Genomic DNA, 16,373 nt, shown 5'->3' with positions numbered 1-16,373 from the left:
CTTCTAAAATTTCTCTCTGCAAATTAAAAACATTCCATAGCCAAAGAAAAACACATTTGGCCTCCGGAATACCAGTATGGGTCCAGACTTGCTACACCATTGCTAGTATGAAAAAAATACAACGAAGCCTTTTATTCTTGGAACACTCAAATCACGTGAAAAGTTTCTAGCAATAAACTCTAACAAAGTTAATTTACATTTTTTTTTAGAACTAAATATGTTTTTGGTTCATTTATTTTTAATCTAAATTTTAGACCTCTTGTAATAGGAAAAATATTAAAATAAATCATTATAAATTTTTCTTCTAAGTGGCAAACATATTTTAAATGTGAATTAGAATGTAAAAATATTTTAATAATTTTTTTATTACAAGTATGAGAAAGTATAAAATTTAAATTAAACTCGAAAATCAAGTTCAGATCATAAGAAAAAAAAAGACATATCATTTTTTTATCAGTTGAAGGTAATGTACATGAAATTATAAAATATAAGAAGCCAAAATTACCAAACCTAGTTAGTAGCTCTGAATTAGAGGGTGGTTAAAAAGGAAGAAGTGACTAAAAATGAGGAAAAATGTAGAAACCTAGATCACTTATTGGAGCATGCCGTCATTTGAGAAACTTGTCATCGTCCTTTGTCTCTTTCTCAAGTATGATGCAACTTAGCATGTTTGTGCAGCAAAGAAGAACAATTTATTATAAAAGGAGTGGTTGCTGATGCGAGATGAAGAAGAAAACAAAGGAACAAGAGCCTTAATTAAAATGATGACGTTTTGGTTGCATGCTGAAAATTCAAATATTAAGATGGAAATTAAAAAAGAGAGTATAAGTGATACAATAAAATAAAGTTAAAGGAGTGAAGTGAGTTAAAAAAGTTAATAGGCTAAAATCTACCTCAATTTAGAGGATGAAAATATCAATTAATATTTTCTAATAATATTGTAAAGTATAAGTATATTAGTTGGTATTTCTTTACGCCATTCATATATTTTTAATGGTTAACAGTAAAATTATTTTATGAGTCCTTCAAAATATTTAAGTGATTAAAATTTTTATTTTGGTTCCTAGCTGTGACAACAATAACATATCTAGGAATTAAAAGGAAAAAAATAATTTAAACAAAGTCTTTAAGCTTTTAAAATTTATTGATTTTTTTTTTAGTTTTAAGGATAAATATGCCAAAGATATATAAACACTATTAGATTTAACAAAAAAGACTACATAAATTCAAATTTAATTTAAACCAGTTGACAAATTCTTTTAAGAAAATATTTATATTTGGAATATTCAGACATTATTTGTTTCTCAGCTGTTCTAGAAGACTTGAACCATAGACATCATTAAAGCTTCACTTTAACTAACTTTTTAATATTATTCATATTCATATCTTATAGAATCGATCCTATTTTCGATTTAACAGACGGCCGTTATTGTATGTATTTTTTATTTTTCCAAATATTTATGAATATTTTCTTTATAATTCAGTTTTTTTTTTCCAATTTATGTGAAAGCAAATGTTAACCACACTTTATATTATATAGGTCTTAGGAAACGGTTGTTTCGGACGCAATTAGGAAAAACCAGAAACAGTCTAAGGACACTTGAGTTCCTTCTATTTCTCATGTGTGAGAGCAATATCAGTGTTCTTCCAATAAGCTAATCACACAATTTTATAATCAGTTTAATTAATAATAAAAAATTGACGTTTATCTTATTGTTCTTGTTATGATTGGTTCAATTATTAAGCAATGGTTTATTTTGGGAAATAAAAAAGGAGTAGAAATGTTATTCCTTTATTAGAAAAAGAAATAAGAAAAAGTGGCAATTGAGAAGGTGATGAAGGTAGGGAAAGGCACGAGTGGGGCGTGAAGTGAAGAAAGATGAAAAAGTCCAACTTGTTTTACGGACATAAACGTTTTCAAACATGAGTTTGTAGCGATTCTTTGCCCTTTTTAATTCCTTCCACATCTATGGTCCATACATTGCTTTTGACTTTTTCATTTCTTTACTTATAAATCTCCAGACAACTGCTTTCTAAACCTTCACACTTCTCCCTTTCCACTTGTCTACTCTGCTTTTCAATCAATACACACACCAAACCCTTCTCACAAACCCACCATGTCTTGCTTCAAGAGCAAATACCAAGGTTAGTACCCTTCACTACTCTTCTTCTTCGTTGGATCCTGTACTGTTATCTCGTTAATTACTCCTTATATGATTTGGGATCATGTTTTTTTTTTATCGTTCCTATTTGCACCCAGGACACTTTTTCTTGGTGCTTCAATTTTGTAGTTAATTAGGTTGAGGTGGATCATCTGGGTATGAATTTTTACGTAAAAATATTGATTTTAATTTGATGATATCACCGAATGGAAGAAGATATGATCCAAGTTCAATGATGTTAAATTCATGTTATTGAATAGCATGTATATATGAATGAACAAGATCATTTTTTATTAGAATCGAAGTGTTGTATGTATGTTTGTGTATATGATGGTAAGTTATGAAGAATTTTGCATGAAATGCAGATGAGCTGATTGCAAATGCTGCACACATTGGGAGCCCTGGAAAGGGTATCCTTGCAGCTGATGAGTCAACCGGCACCATCGGAAAGCGTCTAGCGAGCATCAATGTGGAGAATGTGGAAACAAACAGACGCATTCTTCGTGAGCTTCTATTCACTGCTCCTGGTTGTATTGAATGCCTCAGTGGTATCATCTTGTTTGAGGAAACCCTCTACCAAAAGACAGCTGCAGGTACTCATACTCATACCAGGATCCATATCAAATGCAAACACGTCAAGTGATGATGCAAATTCATGATTTTTTTTTCTGTGTGTCACAGGAGTACCCTTCGTGGACGTAATGAAGAAAGGAGGAGTTCTTCCGGGCATTAAGGTGGACAAGGGCACGGTGGAGCTAGCCGGAACAAACGGCGAAACCACCACCCAAGGCTTAGACGACCTCGCCCAGCGCTGCAAGAAGTACTACGAAGCGGGCGCAAGGTTCGCCAAGTGGCGGGCAGTTCTCAAGATAGGCCCAAACGAGCCCTCACCACTGTCCATCCACGAGAACGCGAACGGGCTGGCCCGTTACGCTGCCATCTGCCAGGAGAACGGCCTGGTCCCGATCGTGGAGCCCGAGATCCTGTCGGACGGGCCGCACGACATCCAGAAGTGCGCGGACGTGACCGAGCGCGTGCTGGCGGCGTGCTACAAGGCGCTGAACGACCACCACGTGATGTTGGAGGGGACGCTGCTGAAGCCGAACATGGTGACGCCTGGGTCGGAGAGTAAGCGCGTGGGGGCGGAGGTGATCGCGGAGCACACGGTGAGGACACTGTTGCGAACCGTTCCGCCGGCGGTTCCGGCGATCGTGTTCCTCTCAGGGGGTCAGAGCGAGGAGGAGGCGACGGTGAACCTGAACGCAATGAACGCGCTGAAGGGTAAGAAGCCGTGGGCGTTGACATTCTCGTACGGAAGAGCCCTGCAGCAGAGCACGCTGAAAGCGTGGGGTGGGAAGGACGAGAACATTCCGAAGGCACAGGCAGCGTTGCTGGTGAGGTGCAAGGCCAATTCCCAGGCCACGCTTGGGACTTACAAGGGTGATGCCAAGAGCGATGGCGCCTCTGAGTCTCTTCATGTTAAAGATTATAAGTACTGAGAGAGACAGAGAGTTGCAGGATGTTATAAGGCTTCGTTTGTTTGCTTTCCTTCCTTCCATGCACTGTTGGACGGTGCCGTTTTGTAGGGTTTTTGTATGGAGCTTTTTCCATGCTCAGTTGTTATAGGACGTACTGAGAATAATGATATTGGCCTCCTCGCCGTTTACTTTTTTGTATTAAAAGACCAAGAGAATATATAACTATTTCTCTCGCCTTTTCACTCTGTTGTCTCTGTTTCTGTTTCTGTTTCTTCTCCACGAATACAAGACAGCTTCATCGTCTCTGTTTTTTTTTTTATAAATATGTTTTGTCATTGAATATCGATGTCTTTATGTGATCGATTACTTGCATCTTGGTTTTGTGCCTGAATTTCGATGAAAACTTAATTGGGTAACTTAATAAAAAATAAATATAATTCTTTTAATATTAATTTAGACTAATGATTTTAATAATTTTCAGTTTAAGTGAATAAAAATATTATATAAAATTAATTAAGGATACTTATAGCACAACATCACAATGAATAGTTTAGGAAATTTAGCCTAGAAATGTACGTGATTGTAAGTAACTAATGTAAATATAGTAAAAACTTTTTGAAAAACAAGAAAAACACTAAGAAGTGATGAAAGCTTTTCACATACTTAATTTAATATTTTTTTTTCTTAAGAGTTAGTTACAATAAAAAAATAATGCAAAAATCACTTAAATTTCAAGTCTAGTTTTTGTTGTTCCATTTTAATCAATTAAAATCGCGAGGTGCCAAAATCTTTACATCTCGTATCTTAAAATCAAATGACACGAAATCAAAATTATTATTTTTGAAAACTGTGAAATACTCTAACCTAAGATTAAAAAAAATTCTTGGAGTCTTATTGTTTTAATTTTTTATTCAAATAATTAGTTTAAGAAGCTCACATTATAACACATTAAACCAACTAGACTCTTGAAATAACGTGTTGCTAACATTTTATATATTAAACGTTCTTTATCATCAACTAAAATTTATTAGAAATTATAAAATTATCTGGATATCACTTCTTATGTAATGAACTCCTATTCACAATGTTGTAGTTTGTAATGAATTTTAATCCATAATAAAAGTGTGTTAAAGGATATATTTTGTGAGTACACCTCAATTTAATTATATGAAAAACCTAAGTTGATGTTTAGAGATGGTTAAAACAAAATTTTTGGTAGCATTAAAATGAATATTCAGTGTCTCTAGTATTTGAGCACAGTGACCATTGTGAAGAGCATGGGATGGTTTCTGAAAATTGGGGTTCCAAACATGAAAAAATCCTTTTCCGGTTTTATGTTTAACAAAAAGAAAGGTATAGTCCAATTGCCCCATTTTTGTGTGTAGATAGTTCAAAAGTCAGAAACAAAGGCCACAAGAGGTTATCCATTTAGCGAGTTTTCTTCCTCACCTCCATACCTTCTTTCTACACTTTCATACAATCTTCTTACACCTCCATATTTTTTTTTATAAAAAGTCAAATTTACCCTTAATGAAATTAAAAATTAAATATAAATCCATGCACCCTCCCTCATTTCAAATTCTATAGTTTGGAAGTCATGTATAAATCTAAAAAATAATTTCAAATTGTAGAATTTGGAAGCTAACTTTCTATTTTGACTTCTATAATTTCAAAAGTTATTTTCGAATCCGAAAATGACTTTTGAATTATAGAATTAAAATAACTTACTTCTCCACCACACGCCACCATTAATCACAAAAAAATACTTCCAACTACCATGAACCATTAGAATCCACCACAAACTATCACAGTAAATCTTAATGAAATTATTGAAAATTTCACATCTCACTAAAAATTAAAATTAAAACATTTCATAGTATATAAGTAGTTAAACTACCTAACATGTTAAATTTTTTATAAAAAACTAGTGGGCACACAATCCGCATTTTTTTTTATATAATTAAATATAAAATTTAATCAAATTAAATAATATATTATTATTTGTGTTAATTTTTTATTACTTATATTTATATTTATTTTTAATTAAATATGTTTAAAATAAGATAAATAAAAAAGATGAAATATGAAGAAAATTAGCAATACACAATTTCAGAATCTCAACATTAGGGTTTTTGAAGCATTGAGGAGACGGAAGACCTAGTGAAGTGGCGGTGATGAAATATTGAGGAGACGGAAGAACAACAATACAGTTTTAGAATCTCAAAATTAGGATTTTGGAGACATTAACATGTTTTTATATTATTTCTCTCAGAGTTCTCTTATATATCAATTTTTCAGAATCTCAAAATTAAGATTTTGGAGACATATGTTTTTATATTATTTCTCTTTCACAATTTTTTTATATATCACTCTTTTGCCTAAAAACTAGTAACCGTCCATAAATCCATATTTCACCCCTCTCTCTCCACTCTTTCCTAATATAAAAGGCATCAATCTCTTCATTTTCCTGTCAGTTAAGTGAGAACAAATAAAATAAAATTTTAAAATTAAAAATATGCTTATTTAATAAAAAGAATATCAGTTTAAAACAAAAAAAAAGTAACCAATCTCTCTACTCTCCTGCCAGTTAGGTGATAACAAAAATTAACGTAGTAGGTGAGAACAAATAAAATATTTTACTTCCAAATGATACTCACAAAAAATGGATCTTTAACAATAAAAGATTTTCATTTATGACATCAAAATATATTAATTATTTATTTTAAAACCTTAATAATCAACACCATTTTTAACACCCTTTTTCTATAAAATCCCAAACTAACTGCGAATAAAAAAAATTAAAAAAACAAATTATAAATTTGTATCTATTGATTTTATTTTATTTTGTTAAATTCTTTTTGTTTTAAAAAAATAAAATCTACTAACCGTTTCTGTTACACAACAATTAAATATACACATTTTTATATTACAGAAATATTGAACAAAAATAATTTAAAAAATGAATGATCCCATTAGAACTCAAATCAACTCAAAGATAATATTTTTTAAAAAGGTTGGTATATAGTTAAGGAAAATGAGAGAGAGACGTAAATAATAAATTATTATAAAAGAACGAAAAAAAAGATAAAAAGGGAAGAGGAGAGAGAGACTAAATAATAAATTATTATAGAAGAACCAACAGAAAGAATAAAAGATAGAAAAGGAAAATAAGAGAGAGATGTAAATAATAAATTATTATAGAAGAACATTATTATAGAAGAACGAATGAAAAAAAAAAGATAGAAAGGGAAGAAGAGACAAAGATGTAAATAATAAATTATTATAAAATAACGAACTGAAACAAAAAAAATTAGAAAGGGGAGTTGTTATGGCATTAGTAAGCGGCAATAGCGTGCACCGATTGAAGAGGAGTAGCGTGCACCAATGATCGAGTCACGGAGTTGCGCCTGTCTCCCTTTCAATTAGGTGTCTGACTCAGTGATGATACCTCTGAATTGCATATGTTAAGCCTTCTTTCCAATAACTCCATGAGAACCATTCTTCGTCTTCGTCACTCTCCGTTAAGAGGAAACATACTAACAAAAAGAAGGAACATATAGAAGAACATTTCTCTTTCTTTCGCCTTCTTCTTATTATCCAAAAGTAAAAGTAATAATTTCTTCTGAGAAAGTTGAGTGTTAGTGACTTAAAATAAGGAATTAAAGGGGGAACAATATTAAAGGACTTAAAATAAAGAGTTAAGAGTTAAATGAGAATCGTGGAGGTTAACCCAAGAAGTGGGGAGTTAAAATATTTATGAAAGAAGTTAAAAAGAAGATGTTACATTTCAAAATTGTTGCCACTACTTTGGTCACTACTCATGTTTCCTAATATTTGTTTCTCTCTCATAATTTTAAAATAAATCATATCTTACAATTCAAAATCGATAATTTATTTCAAATATTTTTAAAAAGTAGAAAATGACGCAATAACCAAAATAATAAAATAAAACCAAATATTAATCTAAGGATAAAATAGGAAAAAATTTGAGATCAGTTAAAGAGTGAATCCCTATATATAAGTATAGATAAATAAAATATTAGTAGTGACAAACCTCACGAATTAACGAATTAATTTTATAAGATTTCGTTGGAGTTTTAATATAAACTACCAAATACTACAACATTTACAGTAAAACAGTAGCACAAAACACCACTTAACCACTAACATCATTCACCTTGAAGAAACCTAAAAGTATTTACATAAGGGTAGTTTTGAAATGAGAAGAATTATAGAAGTGCATGAAGAAAGTATTGAGGTGCAGGAAGAAAACATTCCACTAGGGTTCTTGTTTGTATTGTGCGAATGAATAGGTTTGAAAGTGGTAGGGACTAATGAGTGTAAGGGTAGTTGTTTTCGCGAAGATATGGATGAGGTTTTGGTTGACAGTAGTAGATACTATGAGAAGGATAAGTCCCTCTCTACTCAGAACCTGATGCCAGTTTTTCATTATTGCCTCTCAATTCTCATCAAAATTTATTGCCTTCTACGCCCAACAATACTTAAACCTCCTGCAACACTCCTTCATATAAGGTTTTCAGTTAGTCATCTCTTAGGACATTAAATATACAAGTTACATTTTTTTAAGACAATAGGTTTTTAAATTATTTAATAATTTGTAAATCGGTTTTTATATTTTTAAAATATTTTTTCCATTATTTTTAACCATAATATTATAATTTGATAGTTTTTTAATTTAAAATGTTATTTTTAGAATAATTTTAGTCATTTAATATATATAAGAAACCCTCTCTCTTTGTTTTGAAAAAAAAAAAAACTAAACACGTGACTTGTTTACTAATTTTTTTTAATATTTTTTCTCCTCGTATTAGTAACGAAACCAAGTAAAGATGATGCTTTTTGCTATATTTTCTTTCTCTTTGGTATCTTCGATTCATCCACCAATAATTGGATTGAAGAAATCATGTGATATATTCGTAAGAAAATTATAGAAAGGGACATAGAGAGAGAATAATGAAATACATTTATTGTTTCAAAAACCGTATTGACTTTCTTAACTAAAACTTTGGTTTAAAAAACAGAGAACGATTTAAAATAGATGAAAATCAAAAGCAAAATAAATAAATAAATAAAATCTCATAATAGTACTTATAATTGGTGAAAGAATAAAAAAGTGAATCCATTTTATATAAAAATGCTCAAAACGTATCAGTGTAAAATAGTAACCTGTATAATACTCATATTCTGGGTTCACATTTAAATAAAAAAATGTCTTTTAATAAATCTGATTTGTTCATGTTACGTATATGTGACAGGAGATTAAGAGATTACCCCTTCCTGGTCCGTGCGGTCCGTGTAAAAAGAGTTCAGATTTAAACCCCAAAACAAACACGAAATTTGTTCCATATGGGGTTGGTTTGATGTTTCTTACAGGGAGATTTTGGATATGAAAAATAGAAAAGTTTGAGAATAGTTTCGAATTTAGATATAAACAGTGAATGTGCAGTTAAGTTAAATGCAGAGAGAGGTGAAATAAAAGTAGAAAATGTGTGTTTTGGAGGTAATTAACGTTGAGAGAAAGAAGGAAGAAAGGGTTGTTGGAGAGATAGGGAAAAGGTGAGAGAGAAGTCAAAGGAAAAGGGTGTGACGATGGATGGTGCTGGCAGTTTGTCTCCCCAGCCCTGTGGGGCGCTTCACTTTTGCAGGAAGCTTCTTTACTCTTTCCCAGGTCCGGACACTGCCTGTCCAGAGGAGAAGGAGGGTAACATTATAACGATAATAATAATAATTACACCTATATATATCTAATGCATGTGTATTTTGTTCTTGTTTTTGTGGTATAGCTATAGTGATAGTAAACCCCTGCTGCTCCTCCTGCCAGTACCCTCTCACCCTTATCATACAACAAAACTTTCCACTGCACAATTTCACTTTGTCCTACCCTCTTATTTATCTTTCTATGCACTGCAAAACTTAAATAAAATTCTTGTTTTTTATTTTCAATCTTCATCTTTGGTGGGGACTAGATCGCTTTCACCACTCTGTAATGGATCAATGCTCCATTCACATCTTTATGCCATTTTTATTTCAAAACATATCTTTATTAATTATCGTATTACCCTAAAACATCTTCACGTTCTAAAACCTGTTTATCATTTGTTCCAGGATAGTGCATGGTTAAAGAAGTAAAAGAGAAAAATGTATCGAATTATGATGGCTCTATGGTGGGAATTTTTTTTTTTTTTTATCTTTTTCAGACACAGATTTCGATCCCTTTATAAGAAAATTCACATGGTAGACATGTATGGAGACCTGACACTGACAATAATCGTGATTGGATCATTTGCGATTTAGATATTTATACAATGATTCTCTGGGTTGCATGTCATATTTTTTTAGGTCTGTAATCTAACATGTCAGCCACGTCATAAAACAAGAAAATAATATACAGATGCCATTTTCTTTTAATTTCTAAATAAATAGTTAACTGATATGATAATTATATATCTTAAAATGGATTAGAGGTGGAGAAAAGATAATGCAATTTTAAAATTTAATTTATATTTAAATGGGAATCCCCAAAGGGAAGCTTAGAAGTGATGTGTGCATAGTTTTACTATATGAATGTGTTTGATGATTGATATATAAATAGTAACCCTAAACGTATGGGCAGAGAAGAGAGTGAAGGGCAGGAAGGTAAAATGAATGAATTGCGCCGTGTTGTGGGGCTTTGTTTGACAGTCAAATAGGAAGGACCACAAAATATATATAACTGTCGAGTGTATCGCTGGAGAATTACTATGCTGTGATGTATGGCTTTTTTGGGTATGTGCTGCAACGTGTTGCTGTATGATATTGATGGATCCTTGTGCACAAACCTGCTAACTGTATGCTCATTAATTTGCACACTCATCAAGATCAGTACATCATATTCCTGAAGAAAGATCGCTCTTCCTACACATACATGTTTATCTGTGTGTGTGTCTAAAATCTCAGTTGCAGTGTACTTAAGACAAGTATTACACCACACAACTTCTTCCTCACAATTTTCCTAACTATCCATAATTAATCAATGCACAACGTATAATATTCATAATAACACTTCAATCACTCACCATCATTTGGGTGCAGATCCAGTTGTAAAAATGCACCATTAGCTAGGTTTTTTCTAGTAAAACACCAAACGGATAAGACTTTTTTCTTATATTTCAGACCAAGTTTCAAGACAAAATTCTAACAAAGCTTGGTTTCCAATCTAATTCAACTCAAGTGTAAACAAATGTTTTTTTCAATTTTACCTTTTTAACATATGTTCAGGCTTTCAAATCCAAAACCAAACGTGAATTAACTCTGTGGTAATGCAATGTTGTTTTGCGCATAATTATATATATTTATTTCTGCAACCTGTATAATTACATGAATTTCATTGCCAACACTCTTAGTTTATTACAGATTTATAGAATGCCGAAAGTATAGATAAACTAGCATAACTTCATTAGTAATTAGTAATCTTGAATCTATAATACTGTATTAAATATTTAAAGATAAATTTTACTTTTTAAAATGTTTCGTATTTAACATGATCAAAACTATCTCTCATGAAAAAAAATCTGAAGTTCTGTAAAAGAGTATTGAAGATAATCCAGTATATATATATACATACATACATATATATATGTATATATATGTATATATATATATGTATATATATATGTATATATATACATATTTATGTATTTATATATACATATTATGTATATGTGGGCGCGCGAAAAAGGTTTTATATATCAGACCATAAAAATAACAACTTAAAAGTTTGATAACTGTTTTACATGAGCATGGTAAATTAAATTGTTGAGATATATTCCTTGTTGATTTGCAAAGTGAATAAAGTTAAAAAGAGAAGAAGAAATCATATACGACCATTTACTCCCGAATATGAGCATTTGATTTTGCTCTAATTTTCAATCCAAAAGCTCTTTCGTAATAGTAAAACTTGGGACCTGGTTTGATTCCTGAACAAGCACATTAATCTCCTTGTTCGTACAAATATTTACTGAAGAATAAAGGAAAAAAGTTACTACATCAATTACCCACTTTCAGTACACATAAAAAACCTGCACTATTTGAGACAAAGCTACTCAGAAAGAAGCACGAGGGAAAATAGTAAGCAACACTGATATACAAATGTCGTCGAAGGTGCAACATAGCAGGTAATACAATTTTGATGCGTTGAAGAAAAAGAAACTAACCTGAAATTGGTGTCATATTCCGACACAGCCTCCCTCGCTAAAATATAAATTGAAGCCATTATTTTTCTCCTAAATTCCCCACATATATATATATATATATATATAGATTAAGATTGACCATCTAAACATCATCAATCTCTATACATAAACCCTCAGTTATCTCTTGCTTAAACGATGCACGCTAGATCGTCACGGATACTAGGCTGTCAAATATCTGTGCTTTCTTACACGAGTCATCACACTACCCATATATTTCACTCAATGGTTTTGGTTTTCTTTATTGAGCTTTAGGCCGTAGTTCTCCCACAAGTTTCCACTCTCGGTACTCATCAAGAAGGGGAAGCAACTATCAGAGGGATCAACATTTCCAGCATTGGATTTTGAAGGTAAAGAACTATTATTTGTTTGTAGCCTCTCAATCTCTTTCCCTTGATCACTGATATCATCACAATAGGCATTTCCTTGGTCGTATAAGGAAGATTGTCTATGATCATCGTTGTTCTTGAAGTAAAAGCAGCTTCTAGAGTTTTCCTTGCACTTCTTGCTATCTTCCTTATTGTCACCCTCCCTTGGATAGTTACTGATACTTTCCCATTTCTCTTTGCACATCAAAGCACTCCTTTCGTAGCCAAAACAAGCCATTTTGGTTGCTACTACATCCCATGAAACCTCTTCTGAAATTTCACTATATGGAAACCTTGTCTCTATCTCAGCTCTCAGCTGTTGAAGCCTTGTGATTTCAGATTCTGGCCACCTATCAGCACCTCTGATAACATTGCTGCTGTTTAACATTATACTCTCATCTTCATTATTCTGGTTTTCACTATGGTTTTGAACTTCAGCAGCCGTTATATTTATACCATCATTGGGAGTTTCGGCCTTCATTATTTCTCTTCCAGTCAGCTTTTGTAAAGCCTCCATTAGAGCAGCATCCCTGGCTTCAATCCATGCTCTCTCTTTGGCCCAAAACTCTTGCTCCCTCTCTAACCTGTTTGCCTCTTGTTTCCTCCATTCTTCCTCTCTTAACATCCTCTCCTTCTCCTTCTCTTCCAGTGTCTTCACCAGTTTATCCAACCACTCCTTCTGCTTCTCCACAAGCTTCCTCATCTGCGAGTCAATGAAATCTTTTATCTTCACCTTCCAACTCCTCCCACTGTTGCTCTTTCTCCTCTTCTCTATGGACTCATTCTCCATGCTATGGTGGTCATTGTCATCATCAGATGATGTTGTATCAAAGTTAGTGGAGTTGGTGAGGCTGAGGCTATCACAATTCTTGCTATTGTGAGACTGAAACTTATCTTGATTGGTCTGGGAGGGGGCATGGCTGCTTGCTTGAAAATGAATGCTGCCAACAACATTGGTTTCTGGGACTGAAACTGTGCTACTATTTTCTCCATATAAGGCTTCAAGTTGACGAAAGAATCTGTAATGCTTCCCATCATGCCTTCCCGCCTTACCATCTTTTGTCTTCTTGTAATATTTGTACAAATTCTCAAACTTCTCCCTGCACTTTTTCCCACTCCTTTGATATCCATGTTCTTCAGACATGATCCTGAGATCACCAGCACAATCAAAAGTGAAATGGGTGTGGAAGACATTAAACAGGAAAAGGCTACAAGAACTATTGTTGAATAGAACCCTAGTTCTCAAAGAAACAGCCCTCCCTCGATCCTCCCATGTGACCACGAACTTTGGCATTTAATTAATAATTCTATGCAATGCCATGCAGTGACGTTTTTAGGTTCTTGGTACCTAGTTATAGCAAGCATAACAAAGCATGCGACACTGCAATTGCCACATAAGTGAGGCTTCGAAGGAAGAGCCTCGGCTTGGTGTCATTTCATACGATAGTATCAGAAGACAGGTGCAAATGCATTGGAATGGTCAATGAATTTTCAACAACCAAAAACAAATAATGAAACAAAGGGAACCAAATCTTGCACCTAAAAGATGGGTACAAAATTTCAAAATGCATAACCAGACTGTGATGGAAACCGTACTAGAATCGGTATACTTACATAAACTTAATGCTTTTGAGTACATGATCAATAGTCGCAAATTGAATATACAACTATATATATATATATATGTATAAACAGCTTCTGCACACAGTATAGTCATTTCCCACGAAAGAGAAGGTTAACAAAATTAATGCATTCCGCTACATGTCATAGTTTCCAAAACTCCCAACGACAAAATTAACGTCAAGTCCATCCATGTCATCTCACAATTAACTAAATCGCGGAAGCACCACATGTGCATCCAATTTAGTAGGTTGCCCTTATCTTTTCTTTTTTCTTTCCAAAAATCCAAAACAGACTACACCAAACTTATCATTTTAAAATTCTCAACTCGAATCTATAGAAATTGAAGAGAAAAGTAGGTACTATCAAAGCAGAAAGAATTATTAAATCTACTATATAACTCTGTAATTTATATAGATTTTACTAGCAAAAAATATAATAAAAAACTTCTCTTGAAACCTGTAATTAACTTATGCACTCTATCAACACTTCTAGAAAGAAAAACGTAAATTTAATTAAATTTCTATAATAACCTAAAATCAACTTATGCAGTGAAGTTGAAGAAGTTAAGCAATAGAGTTTGTGATTAACTTATTATGGAGAAGTTAAAGGAAGGAGATGATAATAAAGTTAAATAGTGTACCTGGAGACTTCATCCCACAGGGGTCCTTTGTGATTAGCCTCTTTGAATTTAGGGTCCAAGCGAGATCTGATCTCAAGGAGAGTGAGGGTCTCTTGTCTGGGCCATCTTCCAGTGGAGGGGTCTCCACCGATGCAACCTGCACCCTCGGCATCAAAGGTAGGTGGAGTGGGTAGAGTCATGGTGGCTGCTGCTGCTGCAGCAACAGAATCATGGGGTGTGGAAGCGAAGTCGTGAAGGCTAGGTGGCATTATGTCACGACCGAACATCATGACCTCGTAGTGTTGTTGATGGTGTTGGGGAATGGGCAAGGGTGTGAGATTCCGGTGGCCGGGGAAAAGCTCGACCGTTGGGTGCGGCGGCATGGAGGGGTAGTTGTTGTTGTTGGAGGTCCTCGGCCCATTGACGACTTGCCTGAGATCGTTCACGCCAAAGTGGTGTTGATGCTGATGCTGATGCTGATGTTGATGCTGATGGTGGTGGTGGTGATGGTGATCTTCCATTTCCATGAATGGGACTTGAGAGAGAAAGAGGGTGTGATGAATTGGAAATAAGGGGGGAGAGAGAGAGGGGAGAGTGGTAGAAGCGGCAGAGTCGGATCCTGTCGTGCACGAAAAAGCTCAAAATTTCAGCTGAGGACTATGGTCCCATCCCATGTCCAAGTGTATGCTTGTGATGTTGTGTGTGTATATGTATGAGAGTGAGACTAAGAGAGAGAGAGAAAGAGTGTGACACTGTGTGTGTTTAAACTATAGTATATAGTATTAGTGTTGGAGTGTTTGGGTATGTTATCTGTCTATTTGGCCTTTCGAAGAACAATGCTGCTTCCTTCTGTGTCTTTGTTCAGAACAGTATGGAGAGTGGGGTTCAAGTGCTTGGGAGGAGCCAGCAAAAGGGTCTAAGCCCTAAGCCACCAACACAACAAGAATATATGTGTGTGGCCTATCACTTTGGAGGGCCACAAAATATTATTAAATCTTAATCAACTCTTTAATTCAATAATTTATTAAGATTATTCAAATCATAATCTAAATTCCACTTCTTTTCGCCGACCATCTGATCCTCCAACTAAACATGTGTACGGACAATTTTCTATTCAACATTCAAATCTTAATTTCTCACTAATCTCTTATTTACTTCTATTTGTTTTATATGAAACTGGTTGTTTCAGCAAATAATTCCCCTTAACCATAAGTTAAATTATTTTTTAAGCAATAAAGTTTCGCGTAAAATAAAATATCTATTACTTTTTTTTAAAGTAAATCAATTTTACATTTGAACTATTAAATTATGCAATATTATACATACATATATATATATATATATATATATATATATATATATATTGTTTACTTAAATTTCAAAGATAATATATAACACATCAAAATAAAATGAAATATAAATATATTTTTAAATTTATAAACACTATGCATACGATATATTTTTAAAAGATCTAATATCTAACAATTTAGTTTATTTTTAAAAACTATTTAAAGGAAATCTTTTTATTTACTTTGATATATATATAATGTATGTATTTAGTATCTAAGGAAAGTGATAAAAATAAATCCTTTTAATAATATTTGTTTTTGCAAAATTTTCTATAACTATTTCGTAATCAGGATTTTTAAAAACCTGGTTTCAATAAAAATAATAGAGTAAAGATTATTTAATCTATTTTATGAAACTGTAAATCACAATAGAATTTTAAAAAAAAATGATATTTCAATAAACTTCTTCTTTAATAGATGAAATGTTTTAAGATCTATAATTATTAAACATATCCGCTCTTCATTTTTTAAAATAATAAATTAAATAATGAAAATACCACTTTATTGATATTTTATTAATTTATT

At 32.9% G+C, this 16,373-nt stretch overlaps 2 protein-coding genes across 2 annotated transcripts; one reads left to right on the top strand and one right to left on the bottom strand.

Annotated features, from left to right (window-relative positions):
• The first annotated feature begins 1,826 nt into the window (after nucleotides 1-1,826).
• LOC137830285 (fructose-bisphosphate aldolase 6, cytosolic) lies at nucleotides 1,827-3,882 on the top strand. Its single transcript, XM_068637535.1, has 3 exons — nucleotides 1,827-2,145; nucleotides 2,528-2,755; nucleotides 2,844-3,882. The coding sequence occupies exons 1-3, from the start codon at nucleotides 2,118-2,120 to the stop codon at nucleotides 3,659-3,661; spliced, it is 1,074 nt and encodes a 357-aa protein (XP_068493636.1). The 5' UTR covers nucleotides 1,827-2,117; the 3' UTR covers nucleotides 3,662-3,882.
• Nucleotides 3,883-11,757: 7,875 nt separating this feature from the next.
• On the bottom strand, nucleotides 11,758-15,399 carry LOC137830284 (trihelix transcription factor PTL). The gene is made up of 2 exons (XM_068637534.2): nucleotides 14,521-15,399; nucleotides 11,758-13,405 (listed from the first exon to the last, which is right to left on the bottom strand). The coding sequence occupies exons 1-2, from the start codon at nucleotides 15,024-15,026 to the stop codon at nucleotides 12,112-12,114; spliced, it is 1,800 nt and encodes a 599-aa protein (XP_068493635.1). The 5' UTR covers nucleotides 15,027-15,399; the 3' UTR covers nucleotides 11,758-12,111.
• Nucleotides 15,400-16,373: the final 974 nt, after the last annotated feature.

This window comes from Phaseolus vulgaris, chromosome 7 (assembly GCF_051622355.1).
Source record: "Phaseolus vulgaris cultivar YP4 chromosome 7, ASM5162235v1, whole genome shotgun sequence".
Taxonomy (NCBI): Eukaryota; Viridiplantae; Streptophyta; class Magnoliopsida; order Fabales; family Fabaceae; genus Phaseolus; species Phaseolus vulgaris.
The sequence above is the reverse complement of the archived record's forward strand: the minus strand, read 5'-3'. Positions and strand labels throughout refer to the sequence as shown.

Coding starts and splice junctions, on each gene's coding strand:
- LOC137830285 (XM_068637535.1), top strand. CDS start 2,118: ATGTCTTGCTTCAAGAGCAAATACCAAG. Junction 2,146..2,527: donor CTTCAAGAGCAAATACCAAG/GTTAGTACCCTT, acceptor CATGAAATGCAG/ATGAGCTGATTGCAAATGCT. Junction 2,756..2,843: donor CTACCAAAAGACAGCTGCAG/GTACTCATACTC, acceptor TGTGTGTCACAG/GAGTACCCTTCGTGGACGTA.
- LOC137830284 (XM_068637534.2), bottom strand. CDS start 15,026: ATGGAAATGGAAGATCACCATCACCACCACCACCATCAGCATCAACAT. Junction 13,406..14,520: donor CTGTGGGATGAAGTCTCCAG/GTACACTATTTA, acceptor TGGTGATCTCAG/GATCATGTCTGAAGAACATG.